Source organism: Morone saxatilis, unplaced genomic scaffold (assembly GCF_004916995.1).
Source record: "Morone saxatilis isolate NCDOM2014 unplaced genomic scaffold, NCSU_SB_2.0 Contig19, whole genome shotgun sequence".
NCBI lineage: Eukaryota > Metazoa > Chordata > Actinopteri > Moronidae > Morone > Morone saxatilis.
The window spans coordinates 22,285,006-22,303,401 of NW_023339751.1; the positions used below are offsets into that span (position 1 = coordinate 22,285,006).

At 39.4% G+C, this 18,396-nt stretch overlaps 1 protein-coding gene across 17 annotated transcripts in view; it reads right to left on the reverse strand.

Moving 5' to 3' along the window:
* Positions 1-18,396, reverse strand: part of col13a1 (collagen, type XIII, alpha 1) — a 119,439-nt gene that overhangs the window by 26,750 nt on the left and 74,293 nt on the right. For 9 of the 17 annotated variants that reach the window (XM_035664203.1, XM_035664210.1, XM_035664208.1 and 6 more), the window contains 9 exons: positions 17,709-17,735; positions 15,937-16,008; positions 11,239-11,328; positions 9,657-9,713; positions 9,540-9,557; positions 8,950-8,976; positions 8,460-8,504; positions 4,514-4,540; positions 3,691-3,735 (listed from right to left, as the gene is read on the reverse strand). In XM_035664203.1, the coding sequence (XP_035520096.1) occupies positions 3,691-3,735; positions 4,514-4,540; positions 8,460-8,504; positions 8,950-8,976; positions 9,540-9,557; positions 9,657-9,713; positions 11,239-11,328; positions 15,937-16,008; positions 17,709-17,735 (408 nt within the window). Of the gene's footprint in view, positions 1-3,690; positions 3,736-4,513; positions 4,541-8,459; positions 8,505-8,949; positions 8,977-9,539; positions 9,558-9,656; positions 9,714-11,238; positions 11,332-14,286; positions 14,350-14,847; positions 14,890-15,936; positions 16,009-17,708; positions 17,736-18,396 lie in introns of all 17 variants that reach the window. The other 8 variants (XM_035664205.1, XM_035664200.1, XM_035664198.1 and 5 more) reach the window with 8 other exon arrangements.

Sequence of the window (18,396 nt, forward strand, 5' to 3'; positions counted from 1 at the left end):
TTTATCACAGAAGACTCTGAAAATACCTGCATAGCAACATGTAAAAGGGAAAGAGATGATGCAGGAATAATTTAAACAAGCTCCTTCAAATAAGCTTCAAAAGACAAAATAGTGAATATTTTTTACGCATGAGTTAAATTCTGTTGACTAACCCTCATTCTTGTCTTACTGGCATTTCAAGTTCCTATACCAAGAAGTTGAAATCTTGAAAACAGTTTTGGGGTTTTGGAGACCACTAAAGAGTAGGGCAACACTGGTTCTAATGCTTCCATTTCAATTTCTAGCAGTCAGTTCGGTAATATATAAAAGCCAAGATGTGCGCGCTTTTGTCTGTGTTGAGGCTGTGGCTATTTTTTAGGAGCCACAATGCACCAGAAATTACTGCAATGGATTATGCTCATTATCATACAGTTCTGACCTGCTTAACCCATGAATACTGTGCAGAAAAGGTCAGTTTCTGTATTATGAGTGCATCCAAGGATAAAAATTTACAAAATTACAGAATACAGTAGTTAGTGCAAGTAAACCAGCACATATCAAAAAGTACATTTCCCATTAAATTTTAATTTGAAAACTAATTTATTGTGTAATGAAACATACATTTCATTAACCCCCACCCTGTTTATACCCAGACACCATTCACATAAGCTAATGTGTACAGGCAACATGTTCTCACAGGCAGCCTGATCAGTGGCCCTTCGCTTCGAACAATGTCGGTAACTTAAAGCCATATTTGACAACTTGGGAGTAAGGACGAGCGGACACAGGTGTCGTTCAGAGATTTAAATGTGACTGACTTTGACTTGAGAAGTACAACATACTCCAACTGGTATAGCTACTGATAACACTGCTATTGCTGAAGCTGCTACTACTACTGACATTATAACACATTTAAACACTCCTACTTGCTTCTTAATTAACTTTTCTTATACCATCCAGCGACCATTGAGACAATACAAAAAGCATTCATTCTCTGATATTGTCATAACTGTAAACTGGAAAGTTCTTTTCCAAGCCTATGTGCCTGCTCACATACATGAGTTTGTGGTCAGATAAAAGCATTGCTGGACCTCTATTAGCCCTGCTACCCTCAGGAGGACCTGGGTGGTGATGGATCTAAATGTTCAGAGGGGTTCATTAGAGACGCTCCCCAACAACCAACTGCCTCTAACAGGAAACAACATCTCCCTTTGATCTACAATTGCTCCTATCAGCTTGTAGCAGTCCTCTAGTCGCCTCATAGGTTTGTCCACCATGTTTCTATTTTAACATCTCTCTCAATGACACAAAGTGGGTGTTGGCCCATATGGATCTGTAACACTAGCATGCCATTTCACAGCCTTCCCACTTCAGAGGACAAGTACAAAGAGGGATGAATTTGAATCAGTCACCCTCACAGAACTGTAATCGTTGTGATGCTGCAGGATCTCTTGTTTTTATTCTGTTTGTGCTGCAGCCAAGTCTTCCTGTCACACTCCGTCTTAGTGCACGGACGCAGTGAAGCTACTACTCACCGCCAGGGATTCTATAATGACTTACATGTACAAGTGCAATTTCCATGTGTACAATAAACAGTGAAATTGTATACTTGGTAACAGATGGACAGGATTAGACTAAGACCAATATATCAGCGTGTTGATACAAAACTCTTATAAAAATAGACACCTTAATGGTCCAATGTGTAACATTTAGGATGATCTATTGGCAGAAATGTAATATAATATTTATAGGTTTGTTTTCATTAGTGAATAATCACCTGAAAGTAAGAATCGCTATGTTTTTGTTCATCTAGAATAGGTTTTTTATCTACAGAGGGAGTGGGTTGCTTTCCATTGAGTCCGCCGTGTTTAACTATTATGTTTCTACAGTAGCCCAGAACAGACAATCCAGATATCACTAGATCTTACACACAGGACTTTAAAAATTGACACCAAATGCTAAAAATATTGGGGTTGTTGCTCATGGGGTGTCCCAAAGAGAAATTGAATCATCTTCTGGGGACCATAAATATTTGCTATCTTGCTCAGTAACAAAGTGTAACATGGATAACCCAACCTTGTCGCCACTGTGTTCTGATCAGTGCAGGAGTTTCAGGTTTTTCTCTTTTCAGTTTGCTTATAGAGAGATAAAAGAAGCATACAGATATGGTCACTGTGAAGAATAATAGAGTGAATAGAATGAGGTAGGTGATTGGAGATATTAATTGCCACCTTCCCCACTCTGCTTATAATATTTCCTCCAGCTGGGTAGCTCATTGTCTTTCATTTGTGGTGAAAGGAAAAAGGCAGAGATACCTTTTTATTCAGTCAAAGAAGTGCGACTGTTGGCACACACTATCCTTTGTCATGAAATCCACTCTCTCTTTCGTCGTCTGTTGCTGCTCTCAGTTCCCACAGGGAAAGTAAAATCAAAGCCGTTTTTAAAGACAGAGCTTATTAGGTCAGTCTTAAGCAAGGCAGTAGAGTATTTCAGCACAGTGACAGATGGTCCTGAGGTGATAGTTGTGTCTGCTTCCTTCATGGCTAGACATAGGCTTGCTGCCTGCTGGGAGCTTTGGAACCAAAGAGGTTGAGTCTAGAGAAGTCATCATTTGTGGTCGGCACCATGCAGATATTAATGGTTATTGTGTATACCGCAAAACCCCTACCTCTACCCCATTTATTTCACTCTGGCACAAGGCACCAGCAGCCAGCTCTCTAAGATTATATATAGAACAGATATATTCCCTGGGTTGATAGAAGCCTCAACTCCTCAGGCGACCTAACAGGATCTAACATTGAAGGATCAGCCTGCAAAAGCACTTTCTCTTTATTATTAAAAAATGAAAGCCTTTCCAGATCGCTGTTTCCTTTGGATTGCAGCGAAAAATCACTTCCCTTGAAGTTTTCCGCTTTTTACTTTTTCTTCCTCTTCCCCCCATCTGTCCATTTGTGAGGCTTAATGGAGAAAACACACATCCACATGGCTGCAACCATGCTACTATGGCCAAAGAATAACTGCTGTAGGTGCTGGAGTCCATCAGAGTAGCAGTACAGAAATTAGAAAAATTCACTAATTGAATATGAGACACAATTTCACTTAGACAAACAAAAAAACTTAACCAAAACAGAATTGGGAAAAAATTTGAAGATACACAATTTGTTATAGTGCCCATAAATCCTTCCAGATTCTGTGCAGCCCTGGAGTGGCCAGAGAGAATATATATATATATCATGGCACATTTTACTACATCAAACACTCGATATTTTATTGCACACAATCTATCTATCTATCTATCTATCTATCTATCTATCTATCTATCTATCTATCTATCGCTCAAACAGCTTTACCAGACACCAAATGGGCGAGATGAACCACCATGACAAAAAATAAATAACTACAAAGTACAAATGCTTAGTATTCCTTCTTGCCAAGTAAAGCCTCTGAGAGCACATCTGAAAATAAAGCGCTGCTAATGACCATGTTATTTATTAAGCCATTACAGTATAACAGTCGGAATTGGATTGGAGAATTGGATTTTAATTTAATGATGGGTTTCAGGTTTTTTGTTTTCAAAGACAGACAGCAGCTCTGCCAGTGTTCAATCATCCAGACCCCAGCTGCAACGTCTGTAATCTTGCCATTCATGAATAGATCTCGACATGCCACACACACACATACACACAACTCCAAGCTTGACTTTGACTCTACCTTCTCTCCCCTCTCTCCTGGGAAACCCCTCTTTCCTTCATCTCCCTACAGAGTGGATGGAAACATCAGCTCAGAGAAGCATTGGGGCAGTAAAAGCAGACACGCCCTTTTAACCAGGGGAAAATCAAAAGACGAGCAAAGGCTCAGGGGAAAAAAGGGAGTGCTCCTTCTTTACATGGAACTGACAGGAGGAGATCTACATGTTTAGAGATGACATCAGGAGCCTTCTATCATGTTGATCCCTGGACAGTGGTTGCCTTGTAAAGACATTACACAGTAGCCGGTGGAGGGGTGATTTCTCATCCAGGCAGCGCGAGCAAGGCGACATGACATGGAGACCTAAAGTTTGCTTTGGATACAGGTTGAATGATCATGTTTTCAGTTAAAGGTTTATAATACAGGAATGAAACTGCCCATACACAAAAAATTGCAAATGATAGGGCTACCATAACCATAGCCCGAACCCTAGCTCTAGTGTTAGGGTTGTAACCCTAACCGTTTCTTTGCTGAATAAGGTGTCGCTACATTGAACTACAGGGGAAAACTCCCAAACCGGATTAAGTCAGCAAGAAGATTCTTTGTGAGCAAACTGGGTACCCGGGTAGCTGAGATCTTCTATTCTCACCAAAGAACTGACGGGCTGGGTAGACAATTATTCTCTTGTCTCCACAAGTGAAAAGCTAAAACAGAACAGGGCCGCAGATGATACCAAGGTCAAGTTGTGAGTATAATTGGATGGAAATTGGAATAGCTTTAAACCATATTGCCTTCGTAGCCTATCCCTTTTTTGACTGTGACAAATGGAAAGGTAAAAAAATCTTACCTTAATTCCTTGGTCTCCTTTAACTCCCTGTGAAACAAAGCAGAGATAAATACTGTAAGTATAACAACTGATAACAATCACAGTAGTCCACTAGATGGAGCACAAGTTCCTCTATAAGCCTTATAATAAGCAGTGACGACTGTGACCAAGGCCTTAAAGAATGGATGTGTAAACTCAAGGAGTAGTTTGCATCTAAGAAGTTATCTAATGCCTGTTGTGCAACATCCAGAAAAACAGCCAGATAACAGTTCCTGCAAACCCTTCTGTCCTCACAGTGACCTTCAGCTCAGTAGCCTGATGTGCTCATAAAGCTAATGGCAGAAAACAGAAACAGGATTCTGGGCTGATTTCAGGGGAAAAACAAAAAAGCGAGATGGAAGAATGGCTGCAGTTGAAGTTTACAAGGCAATAATCTGCACAGAAGCTCACAGCAATGAGGTTTTTCCAGAAAACATAGAGGCTTTGGGAAAAATCACTTTCACAGAAAGTCATGTAGATATCTACTGTGGTTTTGTTGTGACAGCAGTTTGCTGATATGACTAACATAGTTTACTTTAGCTCTAGTGGAGTTTAGTGGAAGGGGAAAAGTATGAACCATAGACTGTATGATTAAAAATGGACATCTCTGTTATGTCACCCATAGGTTTGTGAAAAGACGTTGTGCCATCTTGGCAGTTTTGGCTCACTCAAAGTGGCCATGCCCTTAATAACTTTAAGCCCTAATATAATTTAAATGGGTAAGAATGGGTAAAAATTAGCTAAAGAGACCAAAACAGTTTTTTGTACCAGGCTGTAAACGTGTTTATATCTGCTATAAAGTTGGGCATTTTAATATGGAGATTGACTTCTGGAGCCAGCCTCAAGTGGCCGTTAGAGGAACTGCTGTTTTTGGCACTTCCATGTTGGCTTCAGTTGCAGCCACTTGGTATGAACATATGGATTATTGAACATATACATCTTTACACTTAATGAATTACTTAGTCTTGAAACTAAGCAGATTGCAGTTGAGTTTTCAAAGCATCAACATAAGTTTGAAGGCACTACTGTTTTTATCAAAATAAAAAAATCTTGAATCTCTACAATGTATCAAATAAGTGTGTATTGTGAAAGGTGTCTCTATATAAAAACCAGAATCATGAATCATCACTATCTCTGCAGTACTGACCTCTCCACTCGCATAGAGACATGCCCATGTACCATGTGTGGTAGTGTTGCTGAGGTCACAAATGGGACTAACAGTTCACATTAGCTATACAGAGCTTTTTAGCCTCTTTTAGCTGCTGTTTTGCTGCTGCTTTGTGTGAAAAAGCACTGATAAAACCACTGTGCACTTACTGCTCTACTAGCTGTTTGAACATTAGCCGTGTCCTTCTAAATGTATCGCAAAGTTTAACAGAATTTTGAGTAAAAACACAAATGAATGCTTATTTCCATCCACTACTGTTATGTGATTATTGGGAGTTGGTTCATTAAGTTAAGCAGCAGGTGGCACCAGTTCTGCAGTTGGAAAAACAGAAGAAGAGGGTGCAAAAAGATGATCTCAAAAGAGCATCAGTGGAAGTTAAATTGGTGAAAACAATGCAAAAACAGGATGGAAATACGACATTTCTCTGTGTTTTATATATTAATCAGATCTTTTTTTAAAGAAAAGGCAAAAACCACCAAGCCAGCATAAAAACTTTTTTGCAAATTTTGCCATTACCATCTAACTTCTCTAATTAGATACTTCAAAATGCACATAAACACATACATACACATACATTGATGTGAACATGTCTATAGTGCTAAACAACCAGCTTTATAATAGTGAGCTAAGAGGAGAGTGAATATTGGACCTATTTATCAGTTGGCCTGTAACAAACTCCAAATGAACACTAATGCTGTGTCTCTGTGTCTGCTGTGTGTTATATATCCTCCTCAGATTAATCATGTAGCCTCTTTCCTTCTATAATTCCACTCCTACTAGTGAGTGAAATTTGAGCATGGTAAAATCATTCCTTCAACTTTATACATTTTCCAACCATGACGTCCCATCTAAGGCCTGCCACAGATAACAGATCCTCTTTTCAACTAGCAACATAATCTTTACTATTCTCTCCTTTTGTCTTGATTTTAATTTTAGTTTTTCCCCTCCCTTTTCACATTTTTGGCATCTCTCCTTTTGTCATCTATAATGCCTCAAAAGTTTAGTCTCTCGTAATGCCATATAATGACTTGGATTAGTGTAGAACAGTTGCTGTGTATACAAGTACATGTGTGTGTGTCCTCTAGAGGAAGTCTGTTAAGCCATGGAAAAGTGGAGAAGGACAAGCACGTGGAAAGTAGCAGGCATAGCTTGCTTCAAAGCCAAGGTTAGATCCTTTAAGCTGCCATCCACAGTGTGTGCATGTATGTGTGTGCTTTATTCATCCCTGTTTATTCAATACACTAAGGAGACTATTATGCAATAACCAAACAAACACTTTCCACTGAATAAATGTCAAAACCATAATTGTGGCAGCAGATGTTACCTGCATCATTTTATGAGGTCAGGGCCTGTGTATTTTTATGATATCAGTTCTAAACAGCTCCCAAAGTTTTAATTAATACTTTTTTAAACCACTTAATATAAATGAAAAATGTGGTGCTTGCTGGGAAGGGCCACATGATGACTAAGAGGTTTCAGCAATCTGAGTCAGACAAGTATTCAGACAAAAGCCTGTGAAAACGGCTCTTTGTGTGTCCATGGACAGTGTTTCCCTGCTGAGTCTGACAGTAGGTTTGTTTTCAGGACAAAGCACGGACAAGAAACCTACTCACGACAACCAGGATGAAGATATCTATTTGATTTGACTATGGCTCAAATTATGCTTCTGCATAGCTGCAACCCAGCCAACATGTATATGTGGGCCCCACATGGGAGTCGTAGTTGGGTCACTAATGGGAAACGAGAGCATGGGCTCAGGGTGGGTATCATAAATGGGGCCCATCTGTGTTGCCTAGTTTGGCCCCACCTAACGCCCAGTGTAATCCTGCATAAAGCCCACATACACAATTATGGGGCCATTATGGAACACACGGAAAATCCCATATAAGGCCCATTTTTTCAGCCCATCTAATACTCACATAGGCCCCACATACAAATGTTGGCTGGGAAGGATCCATGTTCATGGTATTTAAGTTTTTTTATCATCTGTCTGTGACCGCAAAGACCACAGAAAATCAATTCAGAGGGCATGAAGCGGCTATCAAAGATCCTCAACCTTAGCTTCCCTAAATATGCTGGCCAACAGCAACAAAAAATCAAAGCTATCTAAAAAGACAAAATTAAACATTAACACATAACCATGATATTTTACAAACTTTTTTGATATCATGTTAATATTACTGTGGAGGTGGATGTGGTTTACAATCAGCTGCAGGAGAGAGAGAGGTGTGGGGATGGCCTGTGAGAACAACCCCAGGTGAGTTGATTATCTCAGCTGGTACTCATTGAGTAATGGTAAATGGAATGGTAAATGGACCTGTACTTGTATAGCGCCTTTCTAGTTTTCTGACCACTCAAAGCGCTTTTACATTACGTGCCACATTCACCATTTCAAACACATTCACTCTGATGGTAAAGCCCAAAAAAAGTAAAGTAGTAATAGTAATAGTAATAATAAATTTACTATTTACTTGCTACACTTACACATATGCTAACATGGTGTAATAATACATAGTCTCTTAAATTAAGTTGATTAGTTTATTAGTTAGTTTATTAAGTTTATTAAGATTAAGTTCAGGAGCAGGGCCACACCTCAACATGATCTGGTCAACCCCTTCCTGCTCTGTATGCCTTGGTGTTCCACTGTACATATGGCATGTGATTGTTGTATGAAGAAATCTGAGTATATCCTTTTGAGTTTAACCTTTGAGTGAAACACCACAGTTGAAAAAGTTCTAAAACAAGTAAAAATTGGAATACCGTTGGGCCTTCAGGACCTGGTGGGCCGACATCACCTCGATCACCCTGTAGAGAGACAGAATAAATATTTACACTGACATGACAGAATTGACACAAGCAAAAAGGACACATAATTTGTTGAAACTATCCTGATATACTATCAAACTCCTGCTATCATCTTCTCTGCTGTAAAGATAGGTAACTAAACTCTATGACTTCTGAAAACAAAAAAACTGTAGCCAAAGGAAAGCAACAAGAAATAAAATACAACTTCCTTCTGCTTCTGCATTAATCCCTGCAGGTACCAGAAAGAACATGATACATAAAAGCTCCACCATTACTGTGGGAAATGTATGTTTATTGCTTTCTGTTCACGATACAAAATCCATCAATGGACAGTGTGTACACTAGTTTGTGCACTGGAATGAGGATTTTCCCAGCCAATCTAACCACATCCTGGATCCTATAGACCATATTTTCTTTCAAAAGTAAAATCCAGAAGAGAGCTCACCTTTAGTCCTGGCACACCTGGCTCACCCTAGAGAGATAAAACAAAGTGTGTACATACAAAGCACATATCCAGCAATAAATTCAGTGTTTTACACTGACAGCTGTACAGAGAAGCAGGTGGCTGAGGCTTGATTTGAGGGCTTTAAAGTCATGTTTTCCATCCAGATGCTTCTCGCGGCTATTACTGCTCATGCTATAACAAGTGAAAACTGCTTCTGTGAGATTCGGCTTGTTATACAGAGTGAGAGGTGTTTACAGGACTCTGTATGTTTCTCTGACCTCACAATCTACATTCCTCCTATTAAATAATCCGTGGCAATTCAAGCATCATGTGGGGATCTGTTCATCCAATCCAAAGGGAATGTGCAGTGTTGTGTAGGTGGGGTTGCTCTGAATTTTAGAGCAGCTGCAAAGAGACCAAGTGGAAAAATCTTGACTTGATCCCTGATTCGCGTGGTTTGTTTTATTTGGGCCTGAGTGTGTTTGTCCATAAAATAACTCTGGGGTCATCACGAGAGGCCACAGTGATGCTAATCAAGATTTTCAGAATCATAATGTTTGCTGTTTGGACAAGTAGAGAAATTTGTTTACCTTCAGTCCTGGTAAAAGCTGCAGAAAAAAACAAAGAAATCACAAAGAAGGTTAATGTCACACCAACAAACTTTCACTAATGAGAAAGTTCTGGAAAAATAAAGGTAGAAGACTCACTGAACTAAAGCTCACCCTTGGGTCTTTTCCTGGTTTGCCCGGTTCACCAGGCTTACCCTGTATGAAAAGAGCAAAGACTCAATCACACAGAATCTACAGAACTATCTACAATACCTGGTCCATTTGAATTTTAAACTATGCCTATATATAATGTGGATATAGAGGCTGCCTGGCAGTAGATGTTTCTCCCACTAAAGTAATTAAAGGTCCAGTGTGTAACATTTAAGAGGATCTATTGTAAAAAAATGTATTATATTCATAGGTATGTTTTTAATCATAGGTGTGTGTAATCACCTGAAAATAAGAATTGTTTTGTTTCTGTTACCTTAGAATACGAAGACATTTTTATCTACATATGCTGTGGGTCACCTTACATGAAGTCTGCAATGTTTTGGGGCCACCGTATTTCTCCTTTAAGCTTGAAAAGGAGGTTGAAGCAAGGCAGTTGCGATCTGCAATTATAACACTAGATGCCACTCAATCCTGCACACTGGACCTTTAGATCAAACTAGCACAATAGTAAAGTAAACTTGCATCAGGCCAGTGCTTGCACTGTAAACTTTTCAAAGCCTATACTTTATTGGTTGTCTAAGTGAAGAGTTGACTGCTGCAGCATGTCCAGATTTTATGGTGTCCCTGAGCAAAGTGAACTTGTGACTCTACCCATTTCCAGTCCAGGCTAATATTTTTAATACTTTTTGTAAGTTTTCACTTCTCTAGAAACAGCCTGAGTTTATAAAGCAGAAATACTGTATTCCTGTAATGTAAAATGGATGGTAATGTTGGGAAAGACTCCCCTGTGGTTTCTTCCATTTAAAAGTTTTTATTTATTCAAATTCAGGGTCTAGGACAAACGGTGTCATATGCTGTAAAAATTGTAAAGCCCCTTGAGGCAAATTGTGAGTTTTGATACTGGGCTATATAAATAATATTGACTTGACAATGAGTTGGCTGTGTGAAGGCTAAAACTGTGCATATATAGTTTTTATCCAGTTTGGGTTTAACTACTGACAGACTTTGGCTGATCTGACATTTACTAATGCAGTTTAATTTTTTTCACAGGAAGTAAAGATTTGTAATGGCCAGTGTGAGACAAGCACACACATTGAATGGTCAAAAAGGGGCTGACACCAAATTAAGTTAACATCATACTACTTTTGAGTTTCTTTTCAACAACTTCTGTTCTTTGTCAAGTCAAATTTTATTCATTAATCACAATTTGCCTCAGTGGACTTCACAATTTGTACAACATACAACACCATCTGTTCTGAGACCCTCGATTCGGGTAAGACTCCCCAAAAAACCCTTTTAACAGAGAAATGGATGAAAAGAGCCACAGAGGAAAGATTGCTCTCCCAGGAAAGAGAGACATGCAGTAAATATCGAGTGTACAGAACAAACCAACAAAATCTCGTAATATACTAATATAATTCTGATGACACAATTTCTAATACATGGAGATCATAAACTACACAGTATGTGAAATGTGGAGGATATTGCACAAAAGCTGAAATGTTTGGTAAGGTGGTTAATTAGCAGGTGTAAAAGTACAATTTTAATTTCTAGGTAGACTGGGACTCACTGGTGGGCCACTGGCTCCATTCATGCCTGGAGTCCCTGGGAGTCCAGGGGGCCCTGGAGGTCCTGCGGGTCCCTGCACTCCAGGCTCGCCCTGCTGAGAGACTTTGAGTTACAATCTGCCATGCTGGAGCGAGCCTCGCCACACTGGCCATGCCAACACAACAACCTAACACTACACCACAAATAACTGCAGGGGGCTTGCAGAAAGGAAGGTTAGGTGGGGAGCAAAGCAAGCGGTTATAATGCTTGAGTCATTCTTGACATTGGGAACTAAAATATTAAAAACTCAAGGTTTACTCATTCGTTTTTCAGGCAGTCATCCACTTCCTTTGAGCCATTCTCTAATCACGGGTTCAAAGTATCCAGAGTAACCTAGGTACCCCTGGACCTAAGGTAAGGAACTGGAAACCAAGTCACAACATTGACCAGGTGTCAGTGGATAACTGCAATAAGATCAAGGTGGATGCCAGAGTCTGTATTTATGGGCTTTAGAGAAAGCTGGTGCACCTTCAGTTTAGAATATTTTATCACAGATGTGGTTATAATGCTGTTTTTTCTCAGTGACTACCTTTATTTGTAGAGCAAGGCACTGGGAGGTAAGTGACACTGATGTAGTAGTTTATATGCTAATGCTCCTGGATCTCTCAGTTTTGCAGGACTTGTCAAAGATACTCCAACTTGCTTAAGTTTGGCTTTAAATTATCATTGGGTAAAAAGAAGTTGCATAACTGTATAAATTATAATTGTTTATATCTGAAATGAATGAATGTAATTTTGACATTGATCTTTCCTGCAGCTTTTTTGAAACACACTGTTGAATCTGTGTGTTATACTGAAGCCTGTCCACGGACCACAGCCAAGACTAAACAAACTCAAATAAAGAACATTTACAATGAGCACAGGATATGAAGAAAATAAATACACGTCAATGGCTAAAATAAATATGTCTGGTTGCTACACATCCTGAATCTGTTTCTCCTCATGCTACTTATCTTCTGGAACTCATAAAATCAATTTCCTGATTGCTACAGGTCGATATTTTATAGAGGAGACACCTGCGTATGGAAATATCCATTATCATAGAGGGCGACAGGTTTCTATGGCATGAAAGTTAATGCGTACAACAGTACATGATTTGTTTGCACACGTGGTCTGACTTAGAGAAGTTCCCAACATAAAGCCCTGGCCTTACTTCAGTCGCTCAGCAATCACAGTGTTACTGTAGGAGAACACAACTGTACAGTAGCTCAGGACCAGAGAGTGCTGCCAAGCTTCTATTCTGAGAAAATGGAGAACATCCATCCACATCAGAGCCATATGTTATCATTCCTCCTCTGCACCACAGTGCAGAATGTGTCCAGATATGATTTATGTCTCTGGACATGTTAGGCTTCTCTCAGGGGTTATACACACATTGTTATGGGTAGACTGTAGCTGCCAATAGTTGATATTGAATGAATTCTGCACAATTTGACCATATTCATGACAGAACAAATCTAAAAAAAATCCTGCCATAATTTTATTCTCATCATGATGATGAGAAATAGTCAATACTGATATAAATTGTGTACAGTATGTTAGTCCAGTTTAAGTTTTCTTTTTGGGACAGCTAATTGTGCTAAACCTCAAACTGGCCCTTTCTCATTACCAGGGCATCAAATACCAACATTTGGTGACGCCCCTCTGCCTCTCATACAAACGCACAAGGTGCCCTTTAGTGTCTATATGAGACGTGCCAGGCTTTATTGTAATTCCACTGTAACTCATCCACATCCAAGGGACGTAGTGTAAACAGCAAATAAGGAGAGAGCTGGGGTGCATAGTTGGGTCAGACAACTGGAATTTTACCCAGAGTTCGTGTCCCGTGTAAAGCCAAAAGTCAGCGTTGATTTATTAAAAAGTTTTAAGTTACAAAATGTTATATTCTTGAATTATGTCACTTGCATCACGTTAATTAAGTCATGTAAAGTATTTATTTTAACCCAAAGCATTATCCTTTCCTAAACCTAGCTAAACAGTTTTGGTCCCTTAACCTAACTACGTAGTTTTGGTTGAATTTGGAAAATCATCAATATCAAAGCCCAAAACTGGCAATAGAATGGATTTTGCATTCGCAAAAAAAAGGTTGGGCACAAGGTAATATTGCATAAGTTATCTTTTCCATTTTATATCTGTCACACTGTTAATACTGAGCAAATCTGCAACTTGGTTTAGTTATGTATTTCTTCTATATCTGCAAATTGCTGCTAAAGCCTTTTTAAATTCAGTAAAAACCAATTGGGTTAAAAGCTGGAGGTGTGGAGTTTGAAAGACTAGGCAGGGAGGGTCAAAGATAAAAATCAAGTTGCATTGTGAGAAATGTAGGATCGAGCATTTTTGGAGCTTAGACTAGTGAATGGTAGGATATATTGGCCTCTGCTGCTTCAATTTTGTTAAACATTTTTTTAATCAGTCTCTTCTTAGTCCTTCAAGTGTTTGCTTTTGACAACACCATCCTTAGTTTGTGCTTTGCAATGAATGTAACACTTCTGCCTGCGTTGACTTTGAATGTTGAAGGCAATCATTAATTCATATTGAATGTATTTGCAGGAACAATGGTTGCATGAAGGAGTTTAATTGGGGTTTATTTGTTGTTTTTTGTTCAGCATTGCAGGATTTAGTTACCACATAATAGAGGTCCAGTTAGACTTTTTTTTTTTTAAACTTGATTCATAAGTGAAATAAAAATTATTTCCACAATAAATAGTTTTAAGGACTATTATATGTATTTAAGTTTAAAGAAAGCTTTAAATGAAACATGATTTTGTAGATTGCTTGAAACCTGAAAAATTAAGCATTTTTGTTTGATTTCCTGTCATGCATTATTAACAGAAAAGACCTTCAGCCTTGAATATGTCTAAACATTCAGAAGCATTGGCAGCCAAACGTTGGTTAATTGCAGCATGATGGCAGAGAAAGATCGGGAAGGTTTTGGCAACGAATGGCGGCGGTAGGCATCCACAGGGAGGGCAGAGAGGAGGGGACAAGTAGGGAGCAGAGAGAATTGTACCTTGAGGCGTTTTAGGATTAGAGGGCTTATTGAGGGCATGTTGCGCACTGTGATGGGCAACATCTGCCGGGGGAAGTCACAAAGCACAGGTGGCCAGCGGTGCAAAAAGGTCACAGGGCAAAGGTCACCAGGAGGCCAGAGAAAGGATACAAGGTGAAACCAGGAGAACGAGGGAAGAAATGGGGGAAGGATGTGGAGAAAAAAGAGAAATAGAACATGAGAGTGAAAAGCAAGGAAATGGGAAGGCAAAGGAGAGAAACAAAGTTGAGAAAGGAAAGACAAAAAGAGTCACCAGCACAGCAAACTATGGGCCTGGAGCGGCAAAGGGGATGGTTGATGTACTGTGATGCTTCTTTATTTCAAAAGAATGTGAAAGCAAATTTTCTACGGTCAGTGTCTGTTGGTTCCATATCATCAATCATCCCCTATTCAGGATTTGTGTGCATCAATGTCCCCGTTAACAGCAAGCCAGGCCCCTAGATTGCAGCGGAGCAGAGGTGGGCACCAGTCTTGCCACAAAGAGAGTACAGCAGTACAGTTACAGTGCACATCCAGACTTACTGTGGCCAACTGTCCAACACAGGGCTGTACAATACGCCGCTTCTGTTGAGATGACCAGCATGATCAGATACAAGGTACTATACACGTATAGTCCCGCTGATAGCTACATTTCCTCAGTGACACTGAGCAGAACCAGCTGCATGCAACTTGCCTACTTTTTACATAGCATACATATTTCCACAATTTTTATTTTGCAAAAGACTACCTTCACCCAGTACCTGAAACCCACACAAAGTATTCACTACTACAACTTATATATTCCTAGTAAGTTTTCAATTGTACTCTTTATTGTGTGACCCTATTTTTTTCAAAAATCAGTTGAAAGCCAAATACAACAATAGTGCTATTGCTATGGAAATATATACAGCATGTTTATAAGTAAATATAAGTAGGGGTATAATTGTTGTAAAAGTAGGCAAGTGTGCTGCTTTGTCCCTCACCATTTCCAGCTATCCACCACAAATTGAAACAGGTAAATGTATGAAAAGTCAAGGGCTGCCAGAATAAAGTGAAATCAAGTTATATATGACAAGTTTAAATAATGTGAAAATATTAGGTCTGATATTGCCTATTGAGCTCAAATAGTAATCTTTATTCTTTATCTGTCAGTAGTAATTGCTTCTTTTGTTTTGTTTTGTTTTGTTGTTTTTCTTTATCAGAAATTCTTCATGCAATTAATTACTGACCAAAATATATATTTCAAATTCAAATAGCATAACATTGACAGAATGGAATATCATTCGAAAATCAAAATCAAATTGTGCCATTGAAAAAAAATTTGTATACACAGAAAATTGTTTTTTCTAATTCAATTCAATGATTTTAATTTCAATATTGGCACCCTGTGCTTCAGCAGTTTGTACAATTAACCTTAATTCAAGTAACAATTAAAAGAGATACTAACTGCATGAACCAAACTGGTCCTGGTCCCGACCCAGTCACAACACTGATCTTTTTTTTTTTCTTTTGGGTGGACAGCAGAGGGTTGAGGAGTGCCTTGGCTCTAGGGCACTGGCTCTCTTTGCGGCACGACTTGGTGACACCCCTGCTGAGAGTTATCTACCGGGGTGTTTGGAGGCACCCACAAACCTTCAACATCAGAGCCTGACTGGAGCGTAAGGCAGCCAGGGTTTTCAGAGGAAGATCCTGCACAAAGAGGCCCTACACACCAGGGAAGTGGTAATTTCAGTCAGTTCTTGTAATGGTGGCAAGGAGCCATTGTCCAACCACACAAAAAGTGAGTATTGTCAAATACTGCCTCTTGGTCAGTGGCCCCTCTGCTTCAAAATATGACGCTGTAGGTACCCCTCTAGTGTCATTTCTGGACACACCTGCTATCAAAGCCAGGTGACATAGTATGAAGAGTAAAAACGTCCGCATATGGAGGTGACGGATGGATGGCTCAAACAAACCTAGGACTTTATCCCAGCAGACCGCTATTGGTATCCTGTGTAAAACCAAAAGTGAACTGTTTCTGTAACACAGATAAGTTAACTTCTGTAGCCTACTTAAGTTAAATGAGGTACATAACGTAACTTAACCATAGCCAAGTTTCAACTGCCAACTAAACTGCAACCATTTTACAATGTTAACCACACAAGCTTTATTTTGAAAATCTAACTGACGTTACATATTTATTCTTGCTTATTTGACCAGAAATTATCCAATTAGAAGCCACTGACTAAGCAGCAGTATTTCACAAGTTGGGAGTGAAATCGGGTTGGATCACATCATCAATCTCACAACTTTGTGCAGAGCTTGAGTGAGTATGTGGTTAGCCTAGCTTAGCATAAAAACACAAATCACTTCCTGTACGACTTTAACAAAAAACTTACAGTCTGTTAGTAATTAATAGTCAGCTTTATAGTTTGACTGAGCAATGCTAGCTGTATCCCACTGCTTTATGTCTTTTAGCTAAGCAAGGCTTACCACATCATGTCCCCAGCTTTGTGCTTATGCACAGATATAAGATCGATATCAATCTTTTAATCTCACTTTCGGAATGAAAGCAAATTTCCCAAAATGTTGATCTATTCTTTCAGCAATGTGGCGGCTGCTAAAATACACATTATACAAAAACACAAGAAACATTTGCTGATATTGCTGGCTTCGTCCTAAAAGGAAAACTCTCGAAAAACACTCATAACATTTTAACTCCACCTAACCCAAATGGTTCTCACTATAGGTTTGAGGCCTGGGGGTGTGAGCAGACACTGGGAATGGACCTCCCATACAGACTGCTGCAGGGGGCTCTGAGAAGTATATGAAAAAACTAATTTAACAGGAATAAAACTTGTTAGAAAAGGGGGGACGGCCTTCCAAAAACCCCCAACTTTCCAACTTTGATCATCTTAGCAGGAGCAGTTTAATAACTGAAAGGTTGAATTACTCTGGAAATGGATTTAGCTATCTGAAAAATCCCCCTTTACACAGGAGACTCTTATTCTTGGCACCCACACACAGGCTCTTATCACGTCCGACTGTATGTTCCAGCAGCCCGCCAGTAATTGCCTTGTTTTCTCTCAACTAGCCAAACCCCAGAGACGGCGGGCCAAAGAACTGCACAGCTCCGCATGTGCTACCCATCATTGTGCTACCCGCCATTTGTCTGTCCAGCTTCTGCAGTAGTTTGTCCTCTTCCAACTTCACTTTTCTATTCTGCTCTGACATTACACAACTGTACATGCAGTAGGTTAACCTGTGAGAGATAATGTAACGTAGGGTGAATAACAGTACATTACAGGTTCAATTTGTGCAGATTAAAATCATTTCTGAGTTTTAACATAAACATTGATGATGAAGAGGCAGCTCTTGTAAAACAGTAATGAGAGAGAATTAGATCCACAATAATGTTTTCTTACCCTGTGCGTGTAGTCTCCACATACGCCCTGGAGAGAAAAGAAAAAGGTCTAGTCAGAAATGAGAACACCACAAACAGTGGAAGTTTTCACACGTTTACAATAATTAGTTATAATTAGTTTCAAATTAAAGGGGAAGTCCTCTTATTTGAAACACGAAGATCACTTTACTTGTCATGGGGAATGCAGGAAAACCAAAACATTTGAATGTGTTTTTCGCTGCTCTAGAAGAGCTTGGCAGAGACTGATGATGTTAAAGTGATGTCATCAGGGTAATTTCATCTTGGGATCAGGGACTACATATTTCGGTTCAGTTAGCCTGCATCACAAACTAGGGGCATTACATTTAAAAGACTTGGTAGGGAGGGTTTAACGAAAATAAGCGATCATATTGCACTATGGGATCCAGGGTTTTAGAGTTTGACCCTTACTAGTAATTAAAAGTCTGGATATCTGAACTTCTGCTGCTTCAACCCCTTTTCTTATAAGTACCTTAACTTTATGGAAGTACAATATTGATTTGCTGGAGTAACTTTAAAAATCTTTTAAAGGTTCAGGGTGTAGGATTTAGTGGCATCTATCAGACTGCAATACCCTTGCCTCTTCCTCCCCTTCCAACTTTTGGCCGCAAAACTTGCAAAAAATGCAAGAGGCACTATCTACAGCTACATTGTTTGGGTTGTCCCTTCTA